The sequence below is a fragment of the Colius striatus genome, chromosome 1 (assembly GCF_028858725.1).
Source record: "Colius striatus isolate bColStr4 chromosome 1, bColStr4.1.hap1, whole genome shotgun sequence".
NCBI lineage: Eukaryota > Metazoa > Chordata > Aves > Coliiformes > Coliidae > Colius > Colius striatus.
The window spans coordinates 195,167,363-195,194,850 of record NC_084759.1 but is presented as its reverse complement, the minus strand read 5'-3'; the positions used below and the strand labels follow the sequence as shown (position 1 = coordinate 195,194,850).

Here is a 27,488-nt window from a genome sequence, read left to right as displayed (position 1 = left end):
ACATTTGCCTTAGCAAAAAGAGTGGTATAAAGTACATCCCTAGAGTGCCAGAAATGTGTTAATGGTAGACATTAAGCCTTCAGAAGCCATGAAATGCCAGTTAAGGTTGAATGAATAGCGTTAACTCTGTCCCTTGTCCACATATATATTCTGTTATTCCTTAATCATATGATTGCTTACAGTTTATTGCTTAATATTGTATAATGTCACATATTTGTCTTCTCTGGCTTTATATGTGTCTGTTTAGGACTAATAATAGCAAAACTATTAAAAATGAGAAGTAACTGGTTGGTTTGACCATTTTGTGTAAAAAATCATAGTTTTATATTTACTTCAAATTTGTGTAAATATGTACTAGAAAAGATACTGAGGGTCAGAGAATCTCAGAACATCTATTTTCTCATTCAATTGCAATATTTTCTTTTCCTGAGTCATGGTTTAACCCCAGTCAGCAACTAAGCAGTATATATCCTGTTGCCCACTTCACCTTGGCAGGATGGGGGAAACAGAATTGGAAAGGTAAAAGTGAGAAAATTCATGGATTGAGATTAGAACAGTTTATTCAAAAACAACAAGAACAAGGGAGGTTCTTCTCCCTCTCTACTCTGCCCTGGTGAGGCCTCATCTGGAGTCCTGTGTCCAATTCTGGGCTCCTCAGCTCAAGAGGGACAGGAAAGTGCTGGAGAGTCCAGCACAGGGCCACCAAGATGATCAGGGGACTGGAACATCTTTCAGATGAGGAAAGGCTGTGGGAACTGGGGCTGTTTAGTCTGGAGGAGACTGAGGGGAGATCTTATTAACATTTATAAATATGTAAATGGTGGTATCAGGAGTTTGGGACATCCCTTTTTTCTATAGTAGATAGCAACAGGACAAGGGGTAATGGGATGAAGCTGGAACACAAAAAGTTCCACTTAAACCTAAGAAAAAACTATTTGAGGGTGAGGGAGCCCTGGCACAGGCTGCCCAGAGAGGTTCTGGAGTCTCCTTCCTTGGAGGTCTTCAAGACCCGCCTGGACATGTTCCTATGTGACCTGATCTAGATGAACCTGCTTCTGGAAGGGATTGGACTAGATGATCTCTAAAGGTCCCTTCCAGCCCCTACCATTCTATGATTCTATGAACAACGGCAAGTTGTAATGAAAAGTAAAATAACATACAGAGAAATCCAACCCAAGGCAGAGAAGTGATGCAAATGAAAACAATTGCTCACCAGCAACTGTTATTCTGTTGTAGTTTCTTTGTACTGTAAAATACAAGTTTATTCTGCATCATAAACAACTCACCTTTTAGGGATATTACTACCTATAAGCTTCCGGCAAGTAAGTGAAAATTATATAGCTACATGAATTAATGGCAAGTAGATATTTTAGAGGTTCTTGCACAGAAAGGTTCAAGTCTAGTTTTCACAGAGGAGATTATGTTTAAGACTTTATGCTTACTTCTTGCATACATTTTTCTGTTTATCTTCAGCTTTTCTCCTTTTTATCTTGCAATGCTGAAGTTTTCTAGACCCAGATCAGCAAAAATATATAGATACCCACCTCCTAGTGTAGTGCCTGACACTGAAATCACAGTAACTACCTTTGTTTTTTTCAACGGCTAATTAGAGCATAAATTGTACTGATCACCTGTGCCATTGAATAATGTAATTCATGCTTTTGCTAAATTATTTCCTACTTTGTTTTATAATTATTCAATATCTTCCTTTCCATAAATAGTTGTATCTTCTCTTTTTTTAAGTTCTCTGAGTGCAGTTGGAAGAGTTATTACCATTGAAAGTTTTATTGTTCTGATACTGAAATACACTTAAATATACAGTGTTCTATAGGCATTATGAAAAAACAGTGGGCTTTTGAGTCAAGCTGAGAGTTTATTTCAGTTAGTTCCTGTAATGAGGCATTAAACTCCCTATGATTTCAGTTGTAGCACAGTCACAGGCATGCCGTGGCTCATGGAGAATGGAGAGTTTGTGTGCAGCTCTGCTCTTTTCCTTAAGTGTGATCTAGACAAATTATAAATCAACTGCAGGGAAAAGCGTCCAAGAGATGGAAAACCAGAGTAATTCAGTCTCTCGGTTTGTTCATCTCAATTAAAACAGAGTGAAAAAAAAGACAAAAAGATACAAAAGTAGGTTTTTTCATTGAACTATTCCAGGTGTGTCTTTGTTGTAGGCAAAGGGAGACTTCTAGCCAAGGTCTCGAAACTGAGGTCAGTTTTGAAGACTGAGGTCAACTAAACTACCAAGGAAAGACAGGAATCTCCTTTTCTCATCTTCAAGCCTGTAGATCTTTCTGGAAAGTGCTGAAGCAAATATAAATTAATAGGCTTAATACAGGGGTCACTGTCTGAAATACCATGTCCTGCAGTGTGTGGGGAGGTCAGACTAATGTTCATAATGTTCTAAATGTCTCATCTAATAGTTTTTTCTGACCTTGAACATCAAGTATTAATAAATATGTGTAATCTAAAAATATAACTGCATGCCTTTGCCTATCTTTGGAGCAGTCTTTCCAAACCTACAGCCATCAAATGATATATCTGGTTTCTCCGTCCAATGTTTTTAAATGCCCCACACTTGTGATGTAAAAATTCAGAAAATGTAATTTGAGTCCAAATATAAAAATTTTAAAACAGTCATACCAAGTCTGTCTCATACTCAGTCCCACGTTACAGACATGCAAATTGCTCAGTGACATTTTTATAACCCAATCATTGTTTCAGTAGCCTTTGGCAGCCTGGCTACATTGACTCTGAAACTGAATAAAGTATTTATAATATCCAGAATCTTTCAGTAATGTTTTTCTTGTCTGTGGTGCGGTTGGATCCATCTACAGCTGTTGGATCAGGAGATGAAATCTGTGGGCATTACGAAATTTTTTTTCAGAGTTCAGCATAGCAACTAGCAGGAAAGCAAATGTGGGTGCATATGTTGTGGTATTTCAATTCAGATTAGGATCAATCTTCTGAAGTAAATATCCTGATGGTGTTTACTTTGCCACAATTTATTTCATCCTGCAGATGAGTCTCACAGGATATGGACTGGGTTTGTTATGGATGCAGATAAACTAAGAAGTGAACAATTATGAGTGGTCACTGAGTGAATGTGATTAGACTAGCACTAAATAATACTCATAAGGCATATTCAGTCTGGATGTTAGGTTCTCAACCAGTCGGTCTACCAGCCAACCCCATTGAACCGCCCTATTTGCTAATACAGATATATCTTCTCTTTAACCATTCACAAAGGCATGCAGGATTAGTCAATAATTTTTAGGAGATACTACACTGGCAGTATCTTCAGACATTAGCTCTACTCTTGGTTTTCCTTGATGTATGATATTCCTTTTATCGTTGAAATGTCTCCAACCAAAAAAGCTATTAACTCCATACTTTGACTATTCCCTTTCCAAATTAGGGCATCTGCCAGCTCTTCCTTGACAACTGGTGAATTAGTATGTCTTTTATGTGTTCCTTAAGAACAAAAGCGAGACCCTTTTTTCCTGGTGTCTTTGGTCTTTTACTGATTAGAAAGATGCAATACAGGAGAGATTACGCATTTTTCTTTGAAATGTCTTTCCTCCATTTATTTAATTAAAACACGAAAAAAAGAAGAGCCCTTTGTGGAATACCTCTGAATTCAGCTCATGAGTAAGATCACAGCTTCAAATGAAGTCTGTCTTTAAACGGCCAGTGTTTCTAATGATTCGCTTCATGTTTCAACCACCGTTACACATTTAGAAACTTCTTGAAATACTTTTGAGTTTTGGTTTTTGCTAGGGCAAATGTGATTTCCACTTCTTTCACCTTCTCAGTTAAAACGTGAGAATTCCTTGGGTCTAAATACTTCCTTTTATGAGCTCACTATTTCAATGTGGCAAGCTAATACTGAGTCTGCATTTTGAGTTAAAACTGATATGACAACCCAATTTTAAAGATGCTTTAGATATTTCTGAAAAAATATTTTATTAGTAACAGAGGCTTTAAAATGCTTTTTGTTATTGTTGTTCATTATGTTCTTTAATTGCAAGCAAAAGCAATTTTTCCCCTCAGTATTAGAGTCTGAAAGTCTTTAGTCCGGTCTAACTGTGCTATATTGATATAGACATATATGGATCTTTCATGTTTTATAAGGTATTTCCTTAGCTCTGACTATAGTATGAAATAGGTGTAAGGACACAGATATATTAGGTTCATGCAGATATATACAGATCTGTCTAACATTTTTATATTCTTGCATGTTTGAGACATCAAGAGCATTGGCCCTTCAGATATCTCTTCGTCTGGGATGACTGACATGTCTAGTGCATACTCCTGCACTCACCACCTCACAGCAGACTTCAGTTATCATGCTAGAAAGTAAGCAAGTATTGAGACCTTCAAAAAATGTGAAAGGTTAGATGAGAGTGTAACAGGGAAGAAAAAGGGTAGAAGGAAAGGCTAGAATGAAACTGGAATTTGACATAAAAGGAAAGATTTTGAGAAGCAGGGAAAGGTTCAAGAGCAAAAGGAGGAAAGAGGAAGCAATTTTAGACAGAGACACTTCACACATTTCGTGCCCTCAAGCAGGGAACCAGAATTCTGTGAAGTCTCAAAGATTTAAATTGCACAGAGTAGCTCAACAAGATAATTAATACTAGTTTCAGTGAAAATTTTTCTTCATGTATTAATATGTATAACATGTTTCAGGTAAAAGCATAACTAACTCCATATCAGAAATGCTAATATAGGAGAGGTCAATAGGTAGAACATACTGTCTATTAATATTGATCCCCAAGCCACATCATCTTTTTATATATCCATGCAGTATCTGAGAACTTCCAATAGAGCAAGTCTGATGCAGTCTTTCAGTTCTTCTGAAACTTATGATTTCAGGGGATCAACTGGCAGCTCAAAGAACCTTCAGAAAGCAACCTCAATGTTCAAATCAAAAGCTTAGCACACTTTAGTCTGGAGGGACTCTTGAGACAAAGAAAAGCTCCTTTCTAAGGTGCACTGAATGATATGGTTTATTCATTGCATGAAATATGCATAGAAAAGTCATTGTTTCTTGCTGTGTTATCATCCATCTTCATCTCTCCTCCTAAAGTAACATAGAGGCTTGTGGAGTCCCCAGATATAACCCTCTGGGTTCATCTCTGTTTGCCGAATGCAGACTCACTGTGGCATAAGGAGTGTTTGAGCTTATTAATATGAGTAAACAATCCGTCTTGCATACAAGCATTGTTCTGCATATGAGGCCCAGTTTCACCTGTTTGTGGCCTATAAGGCCACACAGTAGTGTTTCGAGTGGATATTGGTAAAATAATTACAGCCAATTGCTGAAGTTCTTTTGTTTCCTTTTAGTCTTTATGTGTTTAGAAGAGAATCCATGAGCTGAACAAAGCTGCATAGGATCCAAGAATCTGGCTCTTTACTCTTTTAATTTCTTTTTTTTTTTGTTGCACTCTTATAGAAACAGAAAATTTCTTACTAGCTTCCTGATTTATGTGGTGTAAAGCTCACTTACAGTATATTGAGTCTGTAGCACTAGAAGGAGAAACAGTATCAGTAGAGTACAGATCTAGTTCTTTATGAGGTGTGCGTCTAAATTTCAACACAGTAGGCAGGTGAAGTTACAGGCATATCCTCCTTGACAATATTTGTATCTGAAGCACTTTTAGTGGCTCTGTACCATATGCACATTGATACTGACCTGAACATGCACAGATAAAGCTAGAAATGTGTAGCTGTTAATCCACACCTCAGCGGCTTGCCAAATTCTTTGTTGTCCTTTCATTTTAGCCCACTAGTTTTCTCTTTTAATTAAGTAACAACTGTGAAATGTAATAAATTCTGTATGAAATTACTAAGCATACTTCTGAACTCCAGAGTATATTGATGTCAGCCCAGTGGATCATAGCCATGGAGACAATGTGCCTGAAGGGTAAAACGTGAACCTAGAACTCTGTCATCTCGTTTTTGTTCCCTGTTGTGATACCTTCCTGCTTCTGGGGATGCAGAGTGAGCAATTTTAGTCCAGCTGTAATCCTATGTTTTGTGCTGTGGATCAGCAAACTGGGGTATTACAGAAGTGCAGCAGCAGTCTCTTCCCCAGAGGCAGAGGGCATCACATCTCTGCAGGCAAAGTGCATGATCTTGCTCGAGTATCCACCATCTGCCTGCCTAGAGCTCCTGGGAAGAGGAGCATTTTATTTCTTTGTTGAAACATATTATGTAAGCACACATATTTTGCACAATGTAATTTTGCACAATGCAGTGTCTCGTACAGTTATGTACATTTTTCAGCAGTGCTAATTAAATCAACACAAGGGGACTCAGCTAAGCAACAGAGACTGTCCCACAATGCAACAGCTTCATCCTACGCTGAGCAGCTGGTTCAGTGCTCCAAGACCAAGTGCTGTCTTTCATGCTCAAGTACCATACTACACAAAAAGTACCTTTGATTGCCTAAAGACATTATTTTACTGGCTGGGCTTTGCAAGGTAAGAGTATTTTAAAAGTGCTTGCTGTGTGACATTACAAAGCCTTTCATTTTTTAATTACAAAAAAATAAAACCTATTTTTGTAGCTTTTTGAGAGCAAGCTAATTTGAAACTACCTCGTCTGTGTGCTGGGGATCTGATATTGTTGACTGATAGAGACATGAGTTAATGCAGTCTGTGTCCCTGCCTAGAAGTGAAAAACATTGTTGTCACTGCTTAGAAAACACTGGCAGCACCAAGTAACATGCAAATAATTTGCCTGGTCATCTGCAAGTCTCTCTGTTGTATTTACTGTTTAGTTATTTATTTGCTTGAACTTTATTGTCCTAGCTTCTCTCTGAAACAAGCAGGAAGATTTTTGGGTTTATATGTGGGGAAAAAAAAAAAAAGATCATAGGAGTTGTATCCTCAGTGCAGCCATGCTGCAGCAGCTGGAGTATCCAGGCCTTGGTAGACACTTAGGTTCTTTCTTAGCTTTGGCAAAATGTTTTCCAGACAGACTACTAAGCATAGTGGCTCAGAGCTTGACCAGAGCAATAGTTTCTTTATGTGAAATGTCCTGGTACATGTAACTGAGTGATTTTATAACAAATACGGCTGCATTTAATTAACACATAAATAGGACAAAAGTTGTTGTAGAGGTGTTCTGTAGCAAACCAAACGCATGGTGCTGCACAGGGCTACTGATACCCGAGCAACTTCATTCTAATTTTTCATAGTGAAGTATGATTCAGTCTTTTACTAAAATTTACACTGCTTTGATTTTACTTTTACTGTACATCTTCAAAGCTACCCTAGTGTGATTGATGGTGACAGAAAATACTTTGAATGTGTTTTATATTAAGGTACGAGATACTATGTGTCATGCTGTTGTGCTACAATAGCTGAGAAGCTTGTCACAATAAATCACAGAATCATAGAATGGTTTGAGTTGGAAGAGACCTTAAAGATAATCTAGTTCCAATGTCCCTTCCACTAGACACTTTCTACTAGACCGAGTTGCTCAGAGCCCCATTCAATCTGGCCCTGAACATTTCAGGGATGGGGCAGCCACAGCCTCTCTGGGCAATTCAGCGCCTCACCATCCTCACAAGAAAGAACTTGTCCCTTACATCTAGTCTAAAGCCATTAAACCCTGTCCTGTCACTACGTCTTTGTAAATTATCCCTTCCAACTTTCTTGTCAGCCCCTTTAGGTGCCAAAAGGCTGCAATAACATCTCCCCAGAGCCTTCTCTTCCCCATGCTGAACAACCCCGACTCTGTCAGCCTGTCTTCGAAGTAAAGGTGCTCCAACCCTCTGGACCCACTCCAACCCTGTAGCACTTGTGTTGGGGCCTCAGAGCTGAATGCAGTACTCAAGGGAGAGGGGGTGGGGGGGTGATTCTCACAGGAGCAGAGTAGAACGTAAAAGATGCTTCACTGGCAAACTGGCACTTTTTTCAACCTTATGCAAAACTCCTTGTCTTATTTGTACCTTCACTTTTCCTTCCCAAACTAAAATTTGTTCTTTTTACTAATCTTTTAATTTTTAATGATTAATTATTCTTGTAAGATTATTAATTGTTTTATAAAACAGCAAAAGCAAAGAATGATGGGGGTTTAGATGCCTTCAGGAAAGAAATAGGATTACTTATGTCTTGTTATGCAGTCATTTAAAAAAGTAAATGCTTATTTTGTTATAGATTTTAGTAGATATACCTAGCGTTTTAAAAATTTTGATAGTGAAATTGACTACTATTTCCAACTTTTTACATATATTTTATCAGATATTTTTTTTCCTGACAGTCACCTATATAATCTTTAACCTTCTTGAGTGCCTTAAATAGAATGGTCTCCCCAAGATAGGGAAAGAAAACTTCTTGATTAAAGGCTCTAATTCCCGAGACAGTGCAAAATTAAAACCTGAACAATATATAGCCTTAGAAGTATGTGTGCTAGACTTTCAATGGGATTAACAGTGTAGTCTTCTTGTCAAGCTTTAAATTCTTGTCCCCTGATAGTCTAATTATTTCTTGATTTTTTGTTATAAGCCTAATAGTGACCTGTTCAATTAGTACTGCAACTTTTGTTCCGGAGAAACCCAAACACTCCACAGACGTCATCTATTCCTGTCTTGACAGAAATGCAGGTTTCTTATCATGTAGCATGTATTACCACTATAACATTGTCCTACAAGTACTAAACAGTACATCCAGTGATAATGTGGCCTCAACATTCTGTGGCTCTTCTTGGCTTAGAAAGAAGACCATCACTTGCTTACTTCCCAGCATGACTTTCATTTTGGTTTCACCTGCAGATAAATTTTCTGTTTAGTTACTGACTGCACACAGATCTAGTTAACTTGTGTTATACCTGCAAGATGGTATATAGGCTATGGTCTCCAAGCTGAAAGGAACATCACAAAGAAAGAAAACAAAGAGGACCAAGTCACCGAATTGTGCTAAGTATTTTGTTGTGTATAAAGCTGGAGGACATCTCAATTCGAGGCTTATTTGCATATTTTGTATTGTCTCAATGTCCGGTTTACTGAAAAATAGCTGTTAAGGACCTCCCATTTACATTTTTCTGAGCATTTTTCTCTTGCTTTCACTTGATGCAAATGCTATTATACTTGATTCAGGAAAATATTTTGGGGGGTGAAGGATATATATTTGATAACATCTATACAGTTCGTTCCCAGACATTAGCAGTAATTTTGTGAACTCCACTTTCGAAGTCCAGTTTATCTATTGTAAGATGAGTTTGCACTTTGTTATCAAGTATAAAGTCTGCAAGATGGTATTCTGCTACTTATGCAACAAGCTATTGGAAAGCCAGGATGTAATATGTTATGGTAGGGAATTTTCACAGTACATTATAGATTCAGAATGAGATGCTGCAAAGACTTTAAAAAACAGAGCTCCCATGATTCAGATACTGACCTAAATCATATTTTTAACTATTATTAGAATACATGGAATAGTAGTCTCCCTGAGATTGCTTTCCTCATAAATTCTGTGTGACTTGGATTTTTTAACCCAAATTAATCTTTCCCTTTTTACAAAATGTCATCACACAATTCAGAGCCTATTAATATGACAATACTATTTCCAAAAGTAAGGAAAATAAGTCTCTATCTCACGCAATTAAAACTGTGCAACTATGATTTCAAATAATTTAAATATCTTTCAAATAATTCAAGTCTGGTAAAACTATGCCCCTATTCTAATTCAGTCTTTCATATTTCATTCAAATACATGTCAAACCTCAAAGTTCCATCACAGTTGTCTTCCACAAAGAAGATAAAACTGAAAGTATATTAGAGGAAAAGAACATTTATGTCCCTAGTAGGCGCACAGTCATGTTGCTGTATTCATAGAAAAAGAGTATTAAACAGAACATTAACTTTTCCATTAAAGAAGAGAAGCAATTGCTGTCTACTTTTTACAGGAGTTCGTTTTACCCATTGTGAAGGACAGGAGAATATTTGTCCACAATGAAACAGTTTTGGACACATTAAGTTCTGTTTTCTGAATAATAAAACTTGTAACAAATTCTTCAAGACTGACATAGCTGCTCACAGCAGCACAGGCTTTTAGGAGTAGGCAGCCCAAAGGGGAGCGCAGAGGATTGTAAAGGCTCTGAATGTAGAGAGCAGAGGTGGCTTTGGCCATGCCCTTCTTGCAGGTGTTCTGGACAGTAAAGTTGCCACACCACCAGATGACCCCTGGAGAGGTTGCAGGGTTTAAGTCTTAGGTGACTCACCCTTACTGCACAGAGAATTTAATTGATGCAGTGAGACATAATTTGTACCCAGCCAAAATGAATGAGGCCCACATTATCACCATTATTATGTATCAGAAATTAATGCTACATTTCAGCTTTTCCAGAAAATCAATTTGTGTGTTTTTTTCTAGTGAGCATGTCAGTACACAGAGTATGAAGAGAATCACAGAATGTAGGAAGAGCTGGAATGAATCTCTAGAGATCACCTAGTCTAAGCCCTTGCTAAAGCAAGTTCACCAAGATCAGGTTACTCATATACAAAAATATATTTTCCTATTGTTTGATTAAAAGATAAAATTCTTACATCTTGTTGGCTTTTTTTCCCCCACTTTGATTAACATGTCTATTGGACATTTGTGGCTAATGTGGATTTTCCCAGAATTCAAAACAGCTTCCTGGCAATGTATGAAACCCAAATAACACTACAAATTTTTTTCTGAAGCTAAATCCAGCCTTGTTAGTTCTGTACAAATGCTTTTAGCTACACTCAATCACTGGTTAAACTTATTTTTTGAATTTTAACCTTTAGGTGCCATCAATTTTCAAAGAAGTTTTGTCTTTAGAGAATACGAATATTTTATTTTCACTTGTGGAAGTCAGTTGGACCTTTCTGTCATTTTCTTTGGTAGCTATGTCTGAGAGTTATGTGACATAACAAACATTGACCTTAACACATTTCAAGCCCTATTGTAGTGCTCTCTGTCCAAGTAAAAGGAGATTTCTATGAGTTGGAGCGTCTGGATGCCAGGTAGTATTTGAAGTAATACTTTTGTAAATATGTTTAAATTTCAAGAGGAGAGGTTCTATATGAGTTCTTACTTTGTAATTAAATGTATAATCCCTTACAATTTAGTGTTTGTCAAAAACATCTGTAAAGGTAATTATTTTCCTTGTAGGAACTCTGGTAGGAGCAATTACAGTCTTAAACAGCTCAGTAGCAATCATTAATGTTTATAAGTTATCAGTCAGATCAGTTATATACTGGAGGCACCTACAAATAGCTGCTTCATAATTAGCGAATTTCAAAACTAGAGTGAAAGGCAGCTTGTTTTCAGACAGTCTTTGTAGAGAAGCAGCAGCAGCAGTCTTCAATAATAACTTTTTAGTTTATTTATACACCTATACCTGAAATGCCAGATAAAAGTATTGTGAAAGCAAAGTGCCCCAAATTGTCCTCTCTGTTGCATGAAGTACAGCTTAACTTTTTTTTTATCGGTCATTTAAATAATGGTATTTCCCAGAAATTCCAGCCAAAAGCTGTACCAGTGGTCAATTAACTGAAGAGAACAATCGTAAATACCTGTAAATAGCAAAGCTACAAAATGGAATTATTAGTTAAATGTCAATTTTTTGAGGTTAATAACCTGAGAGTGTCTATCTCAAAATCAATGTTGGATGCTACCAGAAGGCTGTAGAAGATGACTTCGCAATGGAAGGCTGCTTCTGTATCCACAGGGACTAGAACTCTACTATTGTATGAGAGCTGAAGTTCACTAATCTGAGATAAGGTACAAAATGCCAATGTGTTTGGCTCAAATGACTGTATCATTAAAAAATGCACATTTGCTTATAGCACAGTGCACACTTGGGTCTCATATTTCAAACAAAGATTTGATATTAGCCACAAAACTAAGCAAATAAATCCAGGGCATGATATGCTTTCACAGTATTCTAAGGATGATTCTACCCCTGGTGCTGCTGGTCTCATCGCTGCTGCAGGGTGTCCTGTTGATCTCATTCATACTCTGACTAGAGTATATGCAGTCTATAGTCTACATACAGTACCATCCCTGAGCAATTTATTCTGTAATTTATCCTGTATTTAAAACTTTGAATTTAAAATGCTAGGGGGAAGAAATCAAAGGATATATGTAAGGCTGGCAGTATGTGTGTGATAAATACATGTAAGACGTGATAAACATGAATATGATATGTAATATAAAATATCAGTAAGTTTAGTAATATAATCCATGTATAAAGATAAAAGGAAAGACCACAAAATAGAAGGCTGTAAAAGAGAAGGCCATTTCTCTGTCAATAAACTGAATCTTAAAATGTTTTTCATCATATATAGCACATATAAGAACTCCAAGATGTATTTTTCCAGTCTTTACTCTTGAATTTTGTTTAGATTGCCAGTAAAGGATCATGAAATAGAATTTATTGTAGTAATCCCAAATATAGAGTAAATGAATTTTCTTTCCAAAGAGTCTAATATTCTTCCGTAATTTCCTCTTGGTTCTGCATCACATTTCATCTTACCACACATTCCACAGTGATGATAGCTTAGTCCTGGTGGTTTGAGGTTTCGCAGGTAAGTCTGAGGGCAGATGTGGCTGAAGGTAGTGGTGGAAGTCAGACAAGTTCAAAGAAGACCCAGAGTCTATTGCAGGGGTAGAAAGGTTTTAAAATGAAAATATGTAATCTTCAGCTGATGACTGGGATGTGACTTATGCTACTGATAATTTACTGAAGTTTTGTTGCACTGTTTTCCGAGTACTGTTACGGCAATTAAATATTTTACATGGAAACCTGAAGGAACTTCCAGTGTTGAATATGCTCAATATACGATAACTAGTGAAATGCCAACATTCATCTTTTTACTCCTCTGAGCTCTAGGTAGTTTTGTTAATTTCCCCTAAATAATAGTCTTAGCCATAGATTGTATTTTAATAACAAATCCTTATAAAATCCAACTGAGAGTTTTGATGCTACATGGGATTTTCATATACTCTCTTAAAAGTAACTTTTTAGATTACTCTTGCTAGTTAAAGAAACCATTAAAGCAAGTAATCCCATACTGGTTCGGAAATGTTAAATGCATGACATATTTATTAATCAAGTACTAAGATAAGACGTAATTTCTTTAAAATGTATTGTTTGTACTGCAAACACTAGAAATTTATGGAAGTAATGGCAACCATCAATTCCTCTTTAATGAATGCTTTCTAGAGGATATTTTTTGAAGTTTATTACAGTACAAGTATATCAGTGCACCTGTGGGAAAAAAAGAAGTCTGATGCGCTTTCCCTGAGAAGGCCATCTGGGGAAAAAGAGATGATGTGGCAGTTTTGGGGTTTTTTTTAAACATATAAAATCTTTTCCATTACTTTAGGGAGCTCACAGTGAGAAGTGTGCATTGGCAGAAATGTTTTGAAGCCCTGGCTGACACAGGGTCTCTCACAGCTGGGTAATGCCAGTCCCCAAGCTTGCATTACTGCTTTTTGTGCAACACTAGCCTAGAGCTGTGTAAGTCTGGAGCATGGGATTGGAGAAGAGGAATTATAGGTCACATCAGATTAGGTCATATATGCCAAAATGTGAAAATCGTAGTGATGTTATAGGTAGGTTGGCAAGGTGTCACTGAACTAATGGGAATGTCTGAGATGGGTTGTATATCATAATTTCAGGTATTATTAATCCTGGACCATTAAAAAAAAAACAAACCAGAAATGAGCAATTGAACCATTTATGGAGCTTTTTGTTTATGAGTTCTAGAGAGAGTCACAAAAAGCAGACTCTTGCAGCCACTTCCATGGGCAGATGACCTTTTAATCTCAACAGTAAAGAACTAAAATTGGATATTCCTAGTATCTGGTTTAAAGAATTCAGACCATCAATTAGGCTACTTATTGGAAGGTCTGTTAGATCATCTGTGAGTGATGAAAGATAAATTGGTCCGGCATGCACCAAATTGCATGTCTTCTCCTGAAGTGGTACCAAAGGAACTTGAGCTATTGGCAAATGTCCGTGGAGGCATACCATAGTATTAATATAAAGCTCCAGGTAGCACCTGAATTTGGGGTCAGACCCTCCAGTATAGCAATCCTGCTGAACCTGATGAAAGCTTGTTGAGCCAAGGCCGTTGACTTCGCTAAATACGTCTTATATTTAGAGTCAGTGAGAGCTTGTTGAAAACAAGGGGAAACATGGATTATTGCAAGTAGAGCAGTAGAGTGAAGGTAGGCTATACTACAAGTTTATGAGCTTGTCTGCTTTTACAGGGTACAGATCCTAGAATATTTCTTTTATTTTCCTCAGATACATCATGTACAGATGCAAATCTACATTTAGGAGTCTTGGTTGCTTATAGATATTTCCAACCAGGATTATTTACAGAATCCAGGGAAATGAAAATCTTTGACATTTTAATCCCAGCAAATAAGATATCTAAGGCAAATTACTCTTGGCTGAGATACAATTGATTCTACTGTTAAAAAAATAATTTACCGCACCAGGTTTTGATAAATCAGTTCACTGCAAAGTTATTATCTAAGAGGAGAAAATACTAATGGGTGAATACTCAGAAATGTTTTTTGAGAAATTGTAGCCATAAAAATTGTATTAAGAGTAAGAAATAAATTATTGAGAACTAACATTGTGGGAACAACAAAAGGCATGTTCATGCTTACAAGTACGCCTTCAGTGAAAAATAAAATACAAGAGTACAATCCAGCTGCAGCATTGGTGATTTACCCAATAGGAAGCTACAAACAACCAGTTACAATATTTAGGACTAGAGAAAATTATAAACCTTTATCCCTGTCATTTTCTCAGAAATGGCAATTATCTTCTTGAGTTTTGAAGCTTTTAATGAGCTACAAACTATTCAATACCCCTTTTGTGTGTGTTCTCTGTTGTATTCCTTTTCTGAGTGGACTTTGCTATCAGATTTTATAAAGGGAAGGAAACTTGACAAAAATACATAAAAATTGTAAAAAGATATACTTTGCTCATTACAGTCATAAATATAACATGTAAACAGAGCATTTTTTTAGTACATCCAAGTGTATCTAATTTCATAATATCTGGATTCATGTTCAGTCATGGTTATGAGTTTGCTGTCATGATTGGTAGCTGAACCTAAACCCGACATACATTATGCAAGAGATGATTACTGGAAGTATTTAATTCATGTCCTCTATTTCCCAGCTAGCAAAGCAATGGGATTCATTGGAGTGAAATGAAACTGAAACAGAGTATAGGCCTCAAGCCAGGAAAAAGAAAAGGGAGGAAAAAAAAAAAGCCCTGTGTGGCTGCAAGCCAGTGCATGCTCTGTCGCGCCGTTATCGGCCTCTTCCCATGGCTGTGGACAAACAGCACTTTAAATTATGGTCTCTGAGTTGGGTTTCTAAAGCTTGTGCTGTATAATATTTCTGACACACAGGAGCTCTTCCTTTCACTGTCATGCATGCTGAGCAGGACACGGCCTTCATGAACTCCTCTCCAAACTCGTCCTCGCTAGCCGCTGCGCTGCTGCACTGGAGTTGGCAGTGCGGTGCGATGGGCACCAGCGGTCCCTGGGCATCGTGCCGAGGTCTTCCACTCTGGGCTGGCTGGGAGTAAGAGAAAACTAGGGGATTAGGTTCATGTCAGGAAACTTTCAACATCTCAGTGATTTTCAGTGTACTGTGAAAAGAGAAAATTCAGGAAAGTTTAATTTTACAGAAACCAAGTCAGTTACTTGCCCAACTGGGTTGGATGGAACCACTAAATAGTGGAGTATTGTTACTACCTGTTAAAACAACCTCTCTCTGATTGCTTCTTTTTCTAGGAACTTACTGACAGTATTGTGAAGTTGATTTTTTCCCTCCAGAGTGAACCAAAGGATAGTATTTCCTGTCTCTTATTTCTGTCTCTTGGAGGACATAGTCATCTTCTTATCACTCAAGTTATTCTTGATTTATATAGTCTGTAATACAAGATACAATTCACTGCTGCTAAATCAAGGCTGGTATACATATTTGCAAATCACTATACTTTCTTGCAAAAAGTCTTATGGCCCTATACTAGCATGCTCAAGATTTTATTCCGCTTGTACTTTAAAAGATCAGACTGCTCAAAAGCTCAGGTATTCTGAATACCTGGAAATCACGTCTGGAGTCAAGTATGCTTTGGACAAGCATCAGGTGAAAAACAAAGCTTTTTAGGGGAGAAAAGCAGAAGAATGACAAATAAAGGGATGAAAAAAAATTGCATCTGCTCTTCAGCTCTCTCAAACTATTTTATTTCTTACACTTTCCAGGATGTAGAATTCATTGTTATACCAGATTCAGAAAAGGTATCTTATTCCTGAAGAGCTGAAAAACATCACTTAGGTCAGAAAACAGAACGTCTTCTGAGGAAGAAAACTTGGCAATTGTACCTGTGTTGTGTGTAGGTCATCTGACTGCCCTTTAAAAAAAGCTTTGCTAATGCTACAATATATACTCAGATATTAAGGAAAAATAATGGTGTTTCACTTCTGCTTGGAGGCTGATAAGATTTTTCCCTTGCACCATGTACAGGTTTTATTTATGTTACAAACTTTTGCTTTTAAATCTGTGTGTAACAAATACAAGGCTGTAGGTATCTCCTCTTGTAAATAGACATTTTTGTATTCCAGTTTCAAATATACAATTTGCAAAAAATATCCGATGACTCTTTTGATGAAGTGCTTAGGAGGTTTCAGTGCATTCATTAAAACATAGTGAAGTAAATGGCTGTGTTTGAAGCAAAAGGCTGTAAATAAAAAATGCACTTTAAGGGTCAGAAATCTGTGTAGGTTCCTAAACTTACTTATGTCATAAGTTGGATGATTCAGGTTTATGTCAGTGGGCAGGCTACAGCTGTTGTTCCCGAGCTGGCATTTTCTCAGGCTGCCAAAAAGCATCTGCATCACTGGGCATGTTCTCTATATTAGAGCGAGAAGAGCAGGAGCTGCAGGACCTTTACTCTCTGCAGCCGATCAGAAAGGACAGCTGATTCTGATCAGGAGCAGAGCATCTATCTGCAGCCTCCTCTAGCCCTTTCTTCCCCTCAGATCTCATAAGAAATTAGCAGGAGTAAAGATGGTCTTTTCTACAAATGGTGACCATTGCTAGAAACAAGCTTAGTGGAACCAAAGTAATACACTAAGTGACTCAGCTGGGATCTTTAAAGAAGAGAGATGTGTATGGAAGTTCTCAGCCTCAGGGAACCAGACACACAGGTATTTCTTTCTTTGTGTCAGTTCTGAGTTGGATTGGGGGTTTTTTTCTTCTTATCTTCTTTTGATTATGACAGTCTACTGGGATTTTTTTGCCTTTAGATAAAGATGAGAGAAATTATTTAAAAGCTTTTTAGAAAACCTGGAACAAAAGGTTTTGAAGTTATTGACAAAGAGCAGTAATAATAAGATTGTGGACTTGTAATTGACAAATAAATAGGAACAGCTGTAAGATAAGCTGTAATATTTTAATTTATAGCATTTGTGCTTTGCAGTGAATTTCAAATAATTAGGTAGGAATGTTATTTGCTCCCTTTTACAGGAAAGTCTATATAGTCTAAGTCAATAAGACTTTTGGCAAAGTATTCAATAGCAAATTGCGTTTGAAAAAAAAGTGTTTTAAGGTTGAATGTGTGAAGCAACAAGTTAAGAATCTATCTACTTGCAGTTTTTCATCTCGGGAATATATCTCAACTCAATGCAGTAATGATTTTCTATATTTTTCTTATGTCAGAATTTCAGAGAGGGAAGAAATGGAGTTATTATAGGCTTTTTTTTTTTATAGTTATAAGTGTAATCCATACTCAATGTTAAAAGAAATGGAGAGGAACTATATAGGGAAATGCTTACTAACAATGTTGGATTAGATTTATAGTGGAACATGATACACCTGTCAGTAGCTAAACAATAAGTTGTTTTAATCTAAAGTTATAGTAAAAGTGGCAAATAGTTTTTAAACTCAATTTTGTTTCCACTATGTGGAGGCTATGTTTTACTAATGATTCTTTTCAGTAGCAGAAATAAAACGTGTACCCTCATTTGCTTTGGTATATTTTTCAGATGTGAGTGCTGTTAGAAATAAGACAAAAGAATATATCACATTTATATCCTCCTTAAATACAGCTCCATTTATTCTGCTTACAGTTGGACTAATACCACTGAACACTACAGAGACATTTCTAACCAAGATTTTTTTGTTTAATAAGCAGGTGGGAAAATGGTACAAGGTCATGTGGAACATAATACGTAATAATGTATTATTTAGATATATGTATAGGTAGTTATATAACAACAATATGTTCAGTTTTGTGCAGAAAAAAATCGACACATCTGTCTAAAATCCTATATTTATTTTCTGAACTGTACAGATTTAACCAATGAGTTGTTATGAACTGTTTTTAACCTTTACAGTTATCTATACTAAATAGTACTATACCAACTGCTTGCTTTAACAAGAGAGCTCTTGGTGCTTCTGTCATGCATTGTGGCAGAAGGGAAATAAGGTGCTAAGACTTTACAAGTGATGCATTACTCCAATTAAAGCAATATGTTTTTTGAGTCATGCTTTCATTTGTCTTTTTCCTTGACAGGAGGAATTGTTGATAAGGACCTTCGTCACTACCTCAATTTACGGTTCCAGAAAGGTTCAGTAGACCATGAGCTCCAGCAGATCATAAGAGACAATCTCTACCTCCGCACGGTGCCATGTGAGTAGGGTGGGGAAGAAAAATCTGTTTTTCTTAGTGACAACAGGCTATCTGCAGTGGTGCTGCTGAGGCCATGTACAAGGCCTGAAGAGGTGGACTGCAGCTGAAGCAGTCCTGGAAATAGATTTGTGGCTTGGTTCATGTCTTCCACACTATTGCTGAGAAACGAAGTCTTGTAATGCTGAATTAGCTTCTGAAAACACATGTTTTCAAAGTAGTAGTTCTCATAAACTAGGACTCTAGAATAATAACGTTTTTCTTGTTCGGATTTAGAAAGCACAGATTTAAAGGGAAAAAGCAGTTTTATGAGCAGGTTTAATTGATGTCCAACAGAGAGAGTTTATTCTGCCTGTATTGCATAACATTACATAGTAATACTATGATGTTTAGAGCACAACAGGGCATCGGGGGAAACACGTAAACCAGGAAGTTTTGTTGCTTAGGTCTAGCAGGCATGGAAATGAGTTTATATTATCATGCATACATGTTCTTTTGTTGTCATATAAGTCAATGATATATGTAACTGAAATATTCAGAAATCTCTAAAATAATTTTTGTAGCTGTTATTCATCTATTATTCACATATTCACACATTATTCATCTATTTCTGCAGCAGACATGAAGTTAAACATAGTAAACTAAGCCATGTCCAACTGTCAGGGCCATGCCTTTCGGATCTCCTTGGCCAACAGACATTACATCATTTAAAACAGATTGAAGTTCCATTATTCTTCCCTCATAAAATAATTGCTTTGTGGACAAAATCGGCCCTTCTGGTTTTGGCAAAAAAACGGTGCACCTTTGTACTTGCAGGTTTGACACTGGAGTGATAGGCAGAGAAAGATATACCAAGTAAGTGTCTGTGCTATTTATATGGTAATGAGTGGATGCTCTTTGAAATGCTGCTGTACATTTTTTCTTTCATTACATTAAAGGATGAAGCTTTCAAAAGCTACATCACCGAAAAAAAGATGCTCAAGCATTTCTCTTTTCTTTTGGAAGATGGAGGTAAATAAATATAAAGTCTTAACTTCAGGAGTTCCATTCATCCCTTATTAGAAAGGAAAGTGGAGAGTCACACTGAAAAAGTATTACCTGTATGCAAAAAACCAAACCTATAACATTATGTGAGATTTATGATGAATTAGGTTTTTCTGAGGGTGCTGAGAAACAGCACAGCTGAAGTACAAATGCAAATACAAATATATGTTGAGATAAATCCCCCTTCTTAGGATGTCTGGGAGGATCATTAGCATAGGAGTATACCTACTACAGCTGCAGTACATGCTTATTAATGACAGAGATCCTGACTTGAAGGAAAACCCAACAATATGGCAGTTACTACACACACGTAACAGATAATTTCTGTCAGCTGCTTGGGCATTATGAGTAGTTCTTTTAATTTGTTTTATTTTTTAATCAAGGCAGTAATGAATTAATTTGTCAAGTGAAGTATAGTACTCACAGAAGGAAATTTATCATTCAAAAAGTATAACTACAACTATGAAGACCACAATTTGGAACCTGTAAGCACTTAAGATTACCTTTCTTTTATGCTGTGACTTACCCATCTTCTGTGTTACTTTATGTGGTTATCTTCTTAGGTCATTATCATATTACATACTGAGCATCTTTAGGTAAGAACCTGACTTTGAAAAACAGTATAGTGTTGCAGCTGACAGCTCCTGAATTGCTAAGTAAGCAGGAACATTCTTTTATACAGCAGAAGACTTGTTTCAGTGATAGTGGTAGGAAAAATAGATCAAAATGGCATGCCTGAGTGGCATACTTTCTTTGAAGTTTTCTTGAAAATCCTATGAAAGTAGTCCTTCTGAAATGTGGATATTTTAAAATAAAGAAATGCAGATAGGGTGATACGTGGTCATAAAGAACTTTCAATAATTAGGTAAATGAAAAGGACACTATCATGTTAGCTTGCAACCCCAATTTCCCATTAATCATAGTTGTGGTGAGTCTCTTCTGATGCAGTTTTATGTCCAGCATCCTTGTTCTGAACCATTCTCTTTTTTTTGTACAACTTAACCAAGTTCATGCTGCAAAAATTAGTTTTAAATGGTAGAGATGTTCAATATTTTCTGCTTTGGGCAGTCTTTTGTGCATGTGTGTGTAAGCTCTATACATAGGCCAACAGTAATGGTTAGATGCAGGGAGATGTCTTTAGTGTGTGGCAGCAATATGTAACTGACTATACCAATTACCCACAATTTCGTTTAATTAATACAGACTAACCATACTTACTACAAATCATGCAACAAATGCAAATACAGCAAAAGCAGCAGCCAATTTGGTCAAATTCTTGTGCAGAAAAATAGCGGGAGAAAGCCAACTGCAGCCAACAGAGCCTAAATTTCCCATCACAAGGTTGTAACATGAAGAGGAAAAATAGGTGGTAACCTTTTCCCTTTAAAAATGCACCTACAGTCTTTCCTCAGTTGTAGAGGTATAATTGCCACTGAAACCAGAAGAAACTTTGCAAGAGAGTCCTTGACCTTGAGTTTTTACTGTTCTTTGCTTTTTGTTCAGACTGACAGCACTAGCCCTAGCAGTGCAGTGAGCATGACCACTGTTTTCTCACTCTTCCAGGTCAGAGTAAGACATCTTTCACTTAGATTAAATGAGTGAGCGTTCTGTGTGAAACTAGGAAGCAGAGCACTAAATCCATACCTGTTTTAAATCAAGATAAGATAAACGTAGTTAGAATAGGTAAGACTGTATTTACTGGGTAAAGAATTTCAACCATACATTATGCTAGTGTACATACCTGTGTGTACCAAAGGATGGATGGGCCAGAAATGCCTGACATCAGGATAATTAAGGATAATGGATAAATTCTGCCCTTGGAAATTTTGTCCCTTGTACATGGGGTGAATTGGTTTGGTGTGTGACCCATATGCTTTTCTATTTTCTATAATGCAGTGTCACTTTCTACCAAATTAGGAATGACCATGTAACCCTAAAAAGTCAAATGCTGCTTTCCATAAGTGGTTTCAGTTCTCAGTGCCATAAGAAATTGATTTTCCCTGCACTGTCAACAGGAATTACATGCATATATCCCGGGGCAGAACGTTTGATTGTATTTGCAGCAGTTGAGATGCAGCCGTTAACTAGCTCTGTCCCCAGAGCTGTGTGGCAGCAGTAATGAAGCACAGATGCATAACCAAGAAAATGAAGAAAAAGTTATGTTAATTTGAAGCTAAGTTAGGAAAACAATAAAGCTTTCAACAGGCAAGGTTAAGAAATGTAAACTTTGTAAAAGATACTATATTGCAAATAATACAAAAAATATGCACTCTTGACAAGGAAGACTGGGCAGTGGTCTTCTGTCAGGGCACAGTTCGTGTTTTAATGCAAGCAAGAGGATTGAACTTCGGATGTTGGGAATCCAAAGGTAAAGCAGATTAGAAATATGCTGAGCATCTCAGTGGAAAACAATAAAATGTGGCAAAAGGCTGTTCTGGGGAGAAGAAATGTTCAGAATTTTCCAAGTTCAGAAGACTTGACTGAAGTTTTAAGTGTTTCATGTGTTTTCTTCCCCTCTTTCTGTTGTATAGTTTTGCATAGTTTTCATACTTTGAACTTATTTCTGGAGTTATTTGGGAGCACTTAACATTGAGGTTGTTCTTACAATGCAGAAAAATAGCCATGGTAGGAAGTGATAGTTGTTAAACTCAGGGAAGCACTATCTGACTCTGTCCAAGTCAGGATCTGGAGAAAGGCCATGTAAGACTCTGAATGCTTTAAGCAGACAACTTAATCATGCTGCACTTTGTGCTTGGTAGTAGTCTTTGCCAACTGCAGTTGCCATGTGGGCAAGCAGCTTTCCAGTCTTCACTAATGTAAGAAGAGACAGCTCTAGCTTTGTGTCATTGCATGAATAAAGCTCTGGGGACAGGACATGATGGGAAATCAGTTTTTGTAGTGACAGTCATGGTCAGCCCTGTCTCCTTTTGATACGTCCTTCCAAGCTATTTCTTTAAGATCTGGCAAATAGTGGAGCTGTGGTTGAAAACAGAGTGTGTATGCTTCCTTCCCAGAGAGGGATTATGAAATGATAGTGGAAGACAATGTGATTAAACAGCACTGTAAAAGTCAAACAATGACAGCCTGATTCATAAAGTTAAAACTCATCTGTTAAAAATTATCCTCTGGGATATAACCTCATATTGACAGTAGCTCAGGGATTATCCTATCCTGATTTACACCACAGGAGGATGCAGCCCAGAAATGCATCCTCCATAGTGATAATGTGAAATAACTAGAGGGAAAAAAAATAAAGTAATAGGGATGAGGAGGCTTCCTTCCTAGTCTTTGCATTTAGGTTAAAAAAAAAAAGAAAGGAGAGGCTCAGGCTTAGCTCACTGGTTAGTGCAGTATTGCTGTTAATACTAAAGTCTTGGAAGAATTATGGTTTAAGACATTTGTCAGCAACTTTAAAAAAAAAATTAAAAAAGGGTTCAATTTATAATTCAACCTCATGCTACATGTATGTAAGTGAACATAAGCAAGAAGTGCAGTCATTATGTGCTGCAGTTCCCCACAAACCAAACAGTGATAATTCCTTCTGTTGCATAGTTTGCCTATTGGTGTTAACGATTGCTCTGTTAGGTGAACACAGGTAAAACACTGAACTGCAAATATGAAACCTATGAACACTTAATAATGGCCTTCCTTTCTGCTGTGACTGCTTTTTTTTTTAATCCTCTGTGCATAATGAGATACTTGGGTTGTTATGAGTGGCTTTAAATAAGAGCCTCGTTTTCAAATATGGTTTTGTTCTATTCTATTTTAGTACAATGTACTCTATGTATAAATAAATTTAACCTACATGGTGGAGTATTATGTGTACTATTGAAATGTTAGATCACAGAATCATAAAATCATTACAGTTGGGAAAGACCTTTAAGATCATGAAGTCCAACCACTAACCTCACACTGCCAGACCTATCAATAAACTAAACCATATCCCTCAGCACCTCATCTCTGCATCTTTTGAATATCTCTAGGGACTCCACCAACTCGCTGGGCAGCCCCTTCCAATACTTAACAACCCTCTCAGTGAAAAAGTTCTCCATAATGTCCAACTTAAACCTCCCCTGGCACTATTACAATATGCTTCTATTTATCATCTAGTTCTCTTCCTAGAAGAGAAAAATACATGTAGTGATTTTGTTGTTGTTGTTTTCTGGGCTTTTTGTTTATCATATATGGCAAAGGTGATGTCATTCCTTAGTTTTCTGAGATACTGAATCCAATAAAATGTGTTTCTACTTGAAGTAGAAAGTACTACAGGGTGGTAAGGGCACTTAGCTTCAGGGGAATTCACACTTTGAGCCCTGGATAGATCTCAATCTGCAAAACAAACAAGATCTTTCCCTCTGGAATATTACATTAGGAAAAGCACAGTCAGTCTTCTTCTTGGATACCAATCAGAAAGTAGTAAGGAAATTCTGGGTATGCACATATTGTGCTTTGAGGCTTTCCTCGCTCGCCCTTCCTCACTGGCTTGGAGCTGTTACCACAGTTTGTATTAATTATAATACCTCTTATATTAGTAACTATAGCACTAGAGTGACAATGACGAGCAAATAGTGAAGGATATCCCAGTTACATATGAAAATTTTCATTAGGAGTTTCTTTCAAGCTGAGAAGTTCCAGAAGACAAGTGGGCAATAGGGTACACCCAACTCAGAAGCTCTGTGTAGTTCTGATCTGAATTAGGATGATGTTTTACTAATGTGTATTTGAACAAAAATTAGACCCCTCAAATTTTGTAAAATACTTTATTCCTCTTCTAGAATTTATATAGCCAAGTGCATTCAGAGGAATGTATGAAACAGACTTGCCAGTTGTTTCATGTTTTTCTTACAAGTTTGTCCAATGTCAGAAGTATTTTTCAAGAGTGGAAATACAATGCACAGTCTTGTTCTTAAAATGAACAAATTAGAAAGTCCAGATACTCTCTGTTAAAAGTTCTGTCAGTTTGATGTCATGCAGAGCTATTGTTAGGCTAAAATAACCTGTGCTTAGCACGCTGTACTGCTGAGAAATGTCTGCATCACTGGAAATAACAGTTCTTACCTTTAATGACTACTTTATTCTTTTAGGGAGTGTTAGTTATTGCTTAGGTTTGACTTTGATGGTTTAGAATAAAGCAATGCAGAGCTCTAGGAAAAAGTTCTTGTTGTGTGTCTAATGGAGCACACCTCCAAGGTGTGTGTAGAGCAGAATCATTGGCAAGTGTATTCAGATTTTTTTAATCCCAAGCAAAATCAAACCAAATCAGGTAATTGCATGAGGACATCACTGTGCTGTATGCAGCACAGCCATGTGTATCAGAGAATGGTGATGATGTCACTGCTTCAGGTCACTGACACACTAAAAAGAAAAGGCAAAGAATGATTGAGAAATAAACCCACAGCACAGATACTGCCAGAGTTGACCTGCATGTTTAACCGGTGCTGGTTACACTGGTGCCCTTGGATCTTACTTTATTTTCTGCTGTTATGTTCCATATTCCTAATTACCTTCTGGAAATGCACATAGTACATGGACCTGTTTCTCTGAAGATTCTGGGAATATCTCATTAAAAGAGATTGGCTTATGCATCTGTGTGTTGACTTTTCCATGTGGTTTTTTTTGATCTGTTGCAGAGAAGGATGGTAGAGGATACAGTCAGCCCTGTGCAGCCTCTGTGTCAGTGGGCACAAAGCACTGCTCAGATGCAGAGTGTGTTCAGACTGCAGGCATTGTGTTGCCATTGGTGGGAAGCACTGGATGAATCGAAAACCAACCAAAACCCAATGTTCTTTATTTTATTTATCAAAATGAATTAGGATTTTATCTTAATTAAGATCTAGGGTAAACAGATACTCAAACTGTGTCTACAAATAGAAATGCTGATAGAAAATTCTATGCTGCTTGTTAGTCACGAGAGAGAAAACATCATTTTTGTTACCTTTTCTTCAGAAATTTCTCAGCTCTACATGTTGAGGAACATCAACTCTCATCTATTCAGTGTCTAATGCATCATTTTAAATACATTAAAGTAAATATTCAAAGAAAATGAATAGTCTTCAAGGCAAAGGGGAGATGGAAAGTATCTGATGAGATATAACTATTATGAGGTAGGAAGAAATGTAACAATGTAAAGAGCAGTAATTGTGTACCACTTAATACAGCCTGAATGTCCCATGAAAGATCATATGATGACATTAGGATGATCCCATTGGCTGTACCATTAGAACAGCTTTGTGCTTCTCTGAGGTCCTTGCACCGAAATCGTATCTGAAAGAAAGTGATACTGCTAATTCTGTCTTCCACTCCCATTCTTTCCTCTCTATTCTCTCCTTTCTGGTCCCTTAAACACTGTGCTTTTCTTTCCTATTTTAAAAATCAAATAATTCAACCCCTTTTTTTTTTCTCTTTTTACCTGCTGCAGTGCCAATATAAACTACTTGTTTAACGGGTAATCTGATGCACTGCCAACCAGTAAATTGATGTAATACCACTGAAGTCAATAAAAGTTCTGGCAGTGAAAAAGTCAGGAACAAGTTCTGAAATTGCAAAGCCAAACTCTTTTATGTAGCTTATTTACAAAAGACAAAATTGTTTATCTTCCTTAAGTCAGGTTAATGGATGTGATTTAAAGACTAATGTCTCTGACAAGCAGCTTAGGTTACTAATCATACCTATCTGAAACTATTTATATGTAATATAACATGTGTAATGCCAGATGAGAAGTTCAGTTACAATATTTGTGCTGATATCCTCCAAGAATCAGCCCATTTCTCTTTTAACTTTGAGGAAGCTTTCTAGTGTTCCAAAATGAGTTCTCTAATTCACATGGTACCAAAAGGATAAAGGATAGTGACAGCTTTAAATGAATTTTGATGATAGCACTAATCTTATTGAATACTTGAGAGCTAGCAGGTAACTAGAGGGGCAGTAGCATAAATCTGATAAAGTACTTTGTCTCTGCAGAACAAGAACAGCAAATAATAGAAGAGGCCACTTAGTTTACAAGTACAAGTCATAGCTGTTGACTTGCTTAAAGCAGCTTGACATTTGAGTAGAGAGTATATCTCCCTATTGACAGCAGGCTTTTCCAGCCTGTACTTAGATGTATTATTGCCCTTTGTCCTGAAATAACAAAACTATATTGTAAATTATGAGAATTATAACTATGATTAACAAAAGTTGCAACATTATTGAATGTAAGCATTACTACAAATTCTAAACCACCCTTTTATTTACTACATAATCTTCCTGTATTGCCTTCATGACATTAAAAGACTTCACAGTACATTCTCTACATAAATTTAGCCTCCATCTACAGACAAATAGGTCAAAAAAATGTGATTTTTTTTTCTGAGAGAAACTGAATATTCTACTCAAAGACAGAAGTGCATGGTATATTGTACAAGTTTTGTGCTAAAGCACAGATAGTGAAATTCACCTGGGAATATTAGAACTGCTTAGACTGAAATTGCCTTTGAAAAGTTTCTTAATTTTAGAACTCCTCATTTCTTTGCGTTTTTTTGTCTTAGTATTGTTTAAAGTTTGGTTTGGTTTGGTTTTTTTTCAGTCCTCTCTCAATCTGTAGCAGATAAACTGTCACAGACAGTGGATAATCCTTACTTGGTGATTTTCATCTGAAAAACAACTGAACAGTGAACATGAGACACCAGCAGCTGCTCTTAAAAATTCAAAACAATAGCAACAAAATAAATAGAAAAAGACTTAGGTAAAAAAAAAATATATTC

The 27,488-nt window shown here is 36.8% G+C and overlaps 1 protein-coding gene across 4 annotated transcripts in view; it reads left to right on the top strand.

Moving 5' to 3' along the window:
• The window catches only part of MAGI2 (membrane associated guanylate kinase, WW and PDZ domain containing 2), a 734,934-nt gene that overhangs the window by 204,702 nt on the left and 502,744 nt on the right, over positions 1-27,488 (top strand). For all 4 annotated transcript variants that reach the window (XM_062019654.1, XM_062019637.1, XM_062019629.1 and 1 more), the window contains exon 2: positions 18,589-18,705. In XM_062019654.1, coding sequence (XP_061875638.1) covers positions 18,589-18,705 — 117 coding nt within the window. The remainder of the gene's footprint in view (positions 1-18,588; positions 18,706-27,488) is intronic.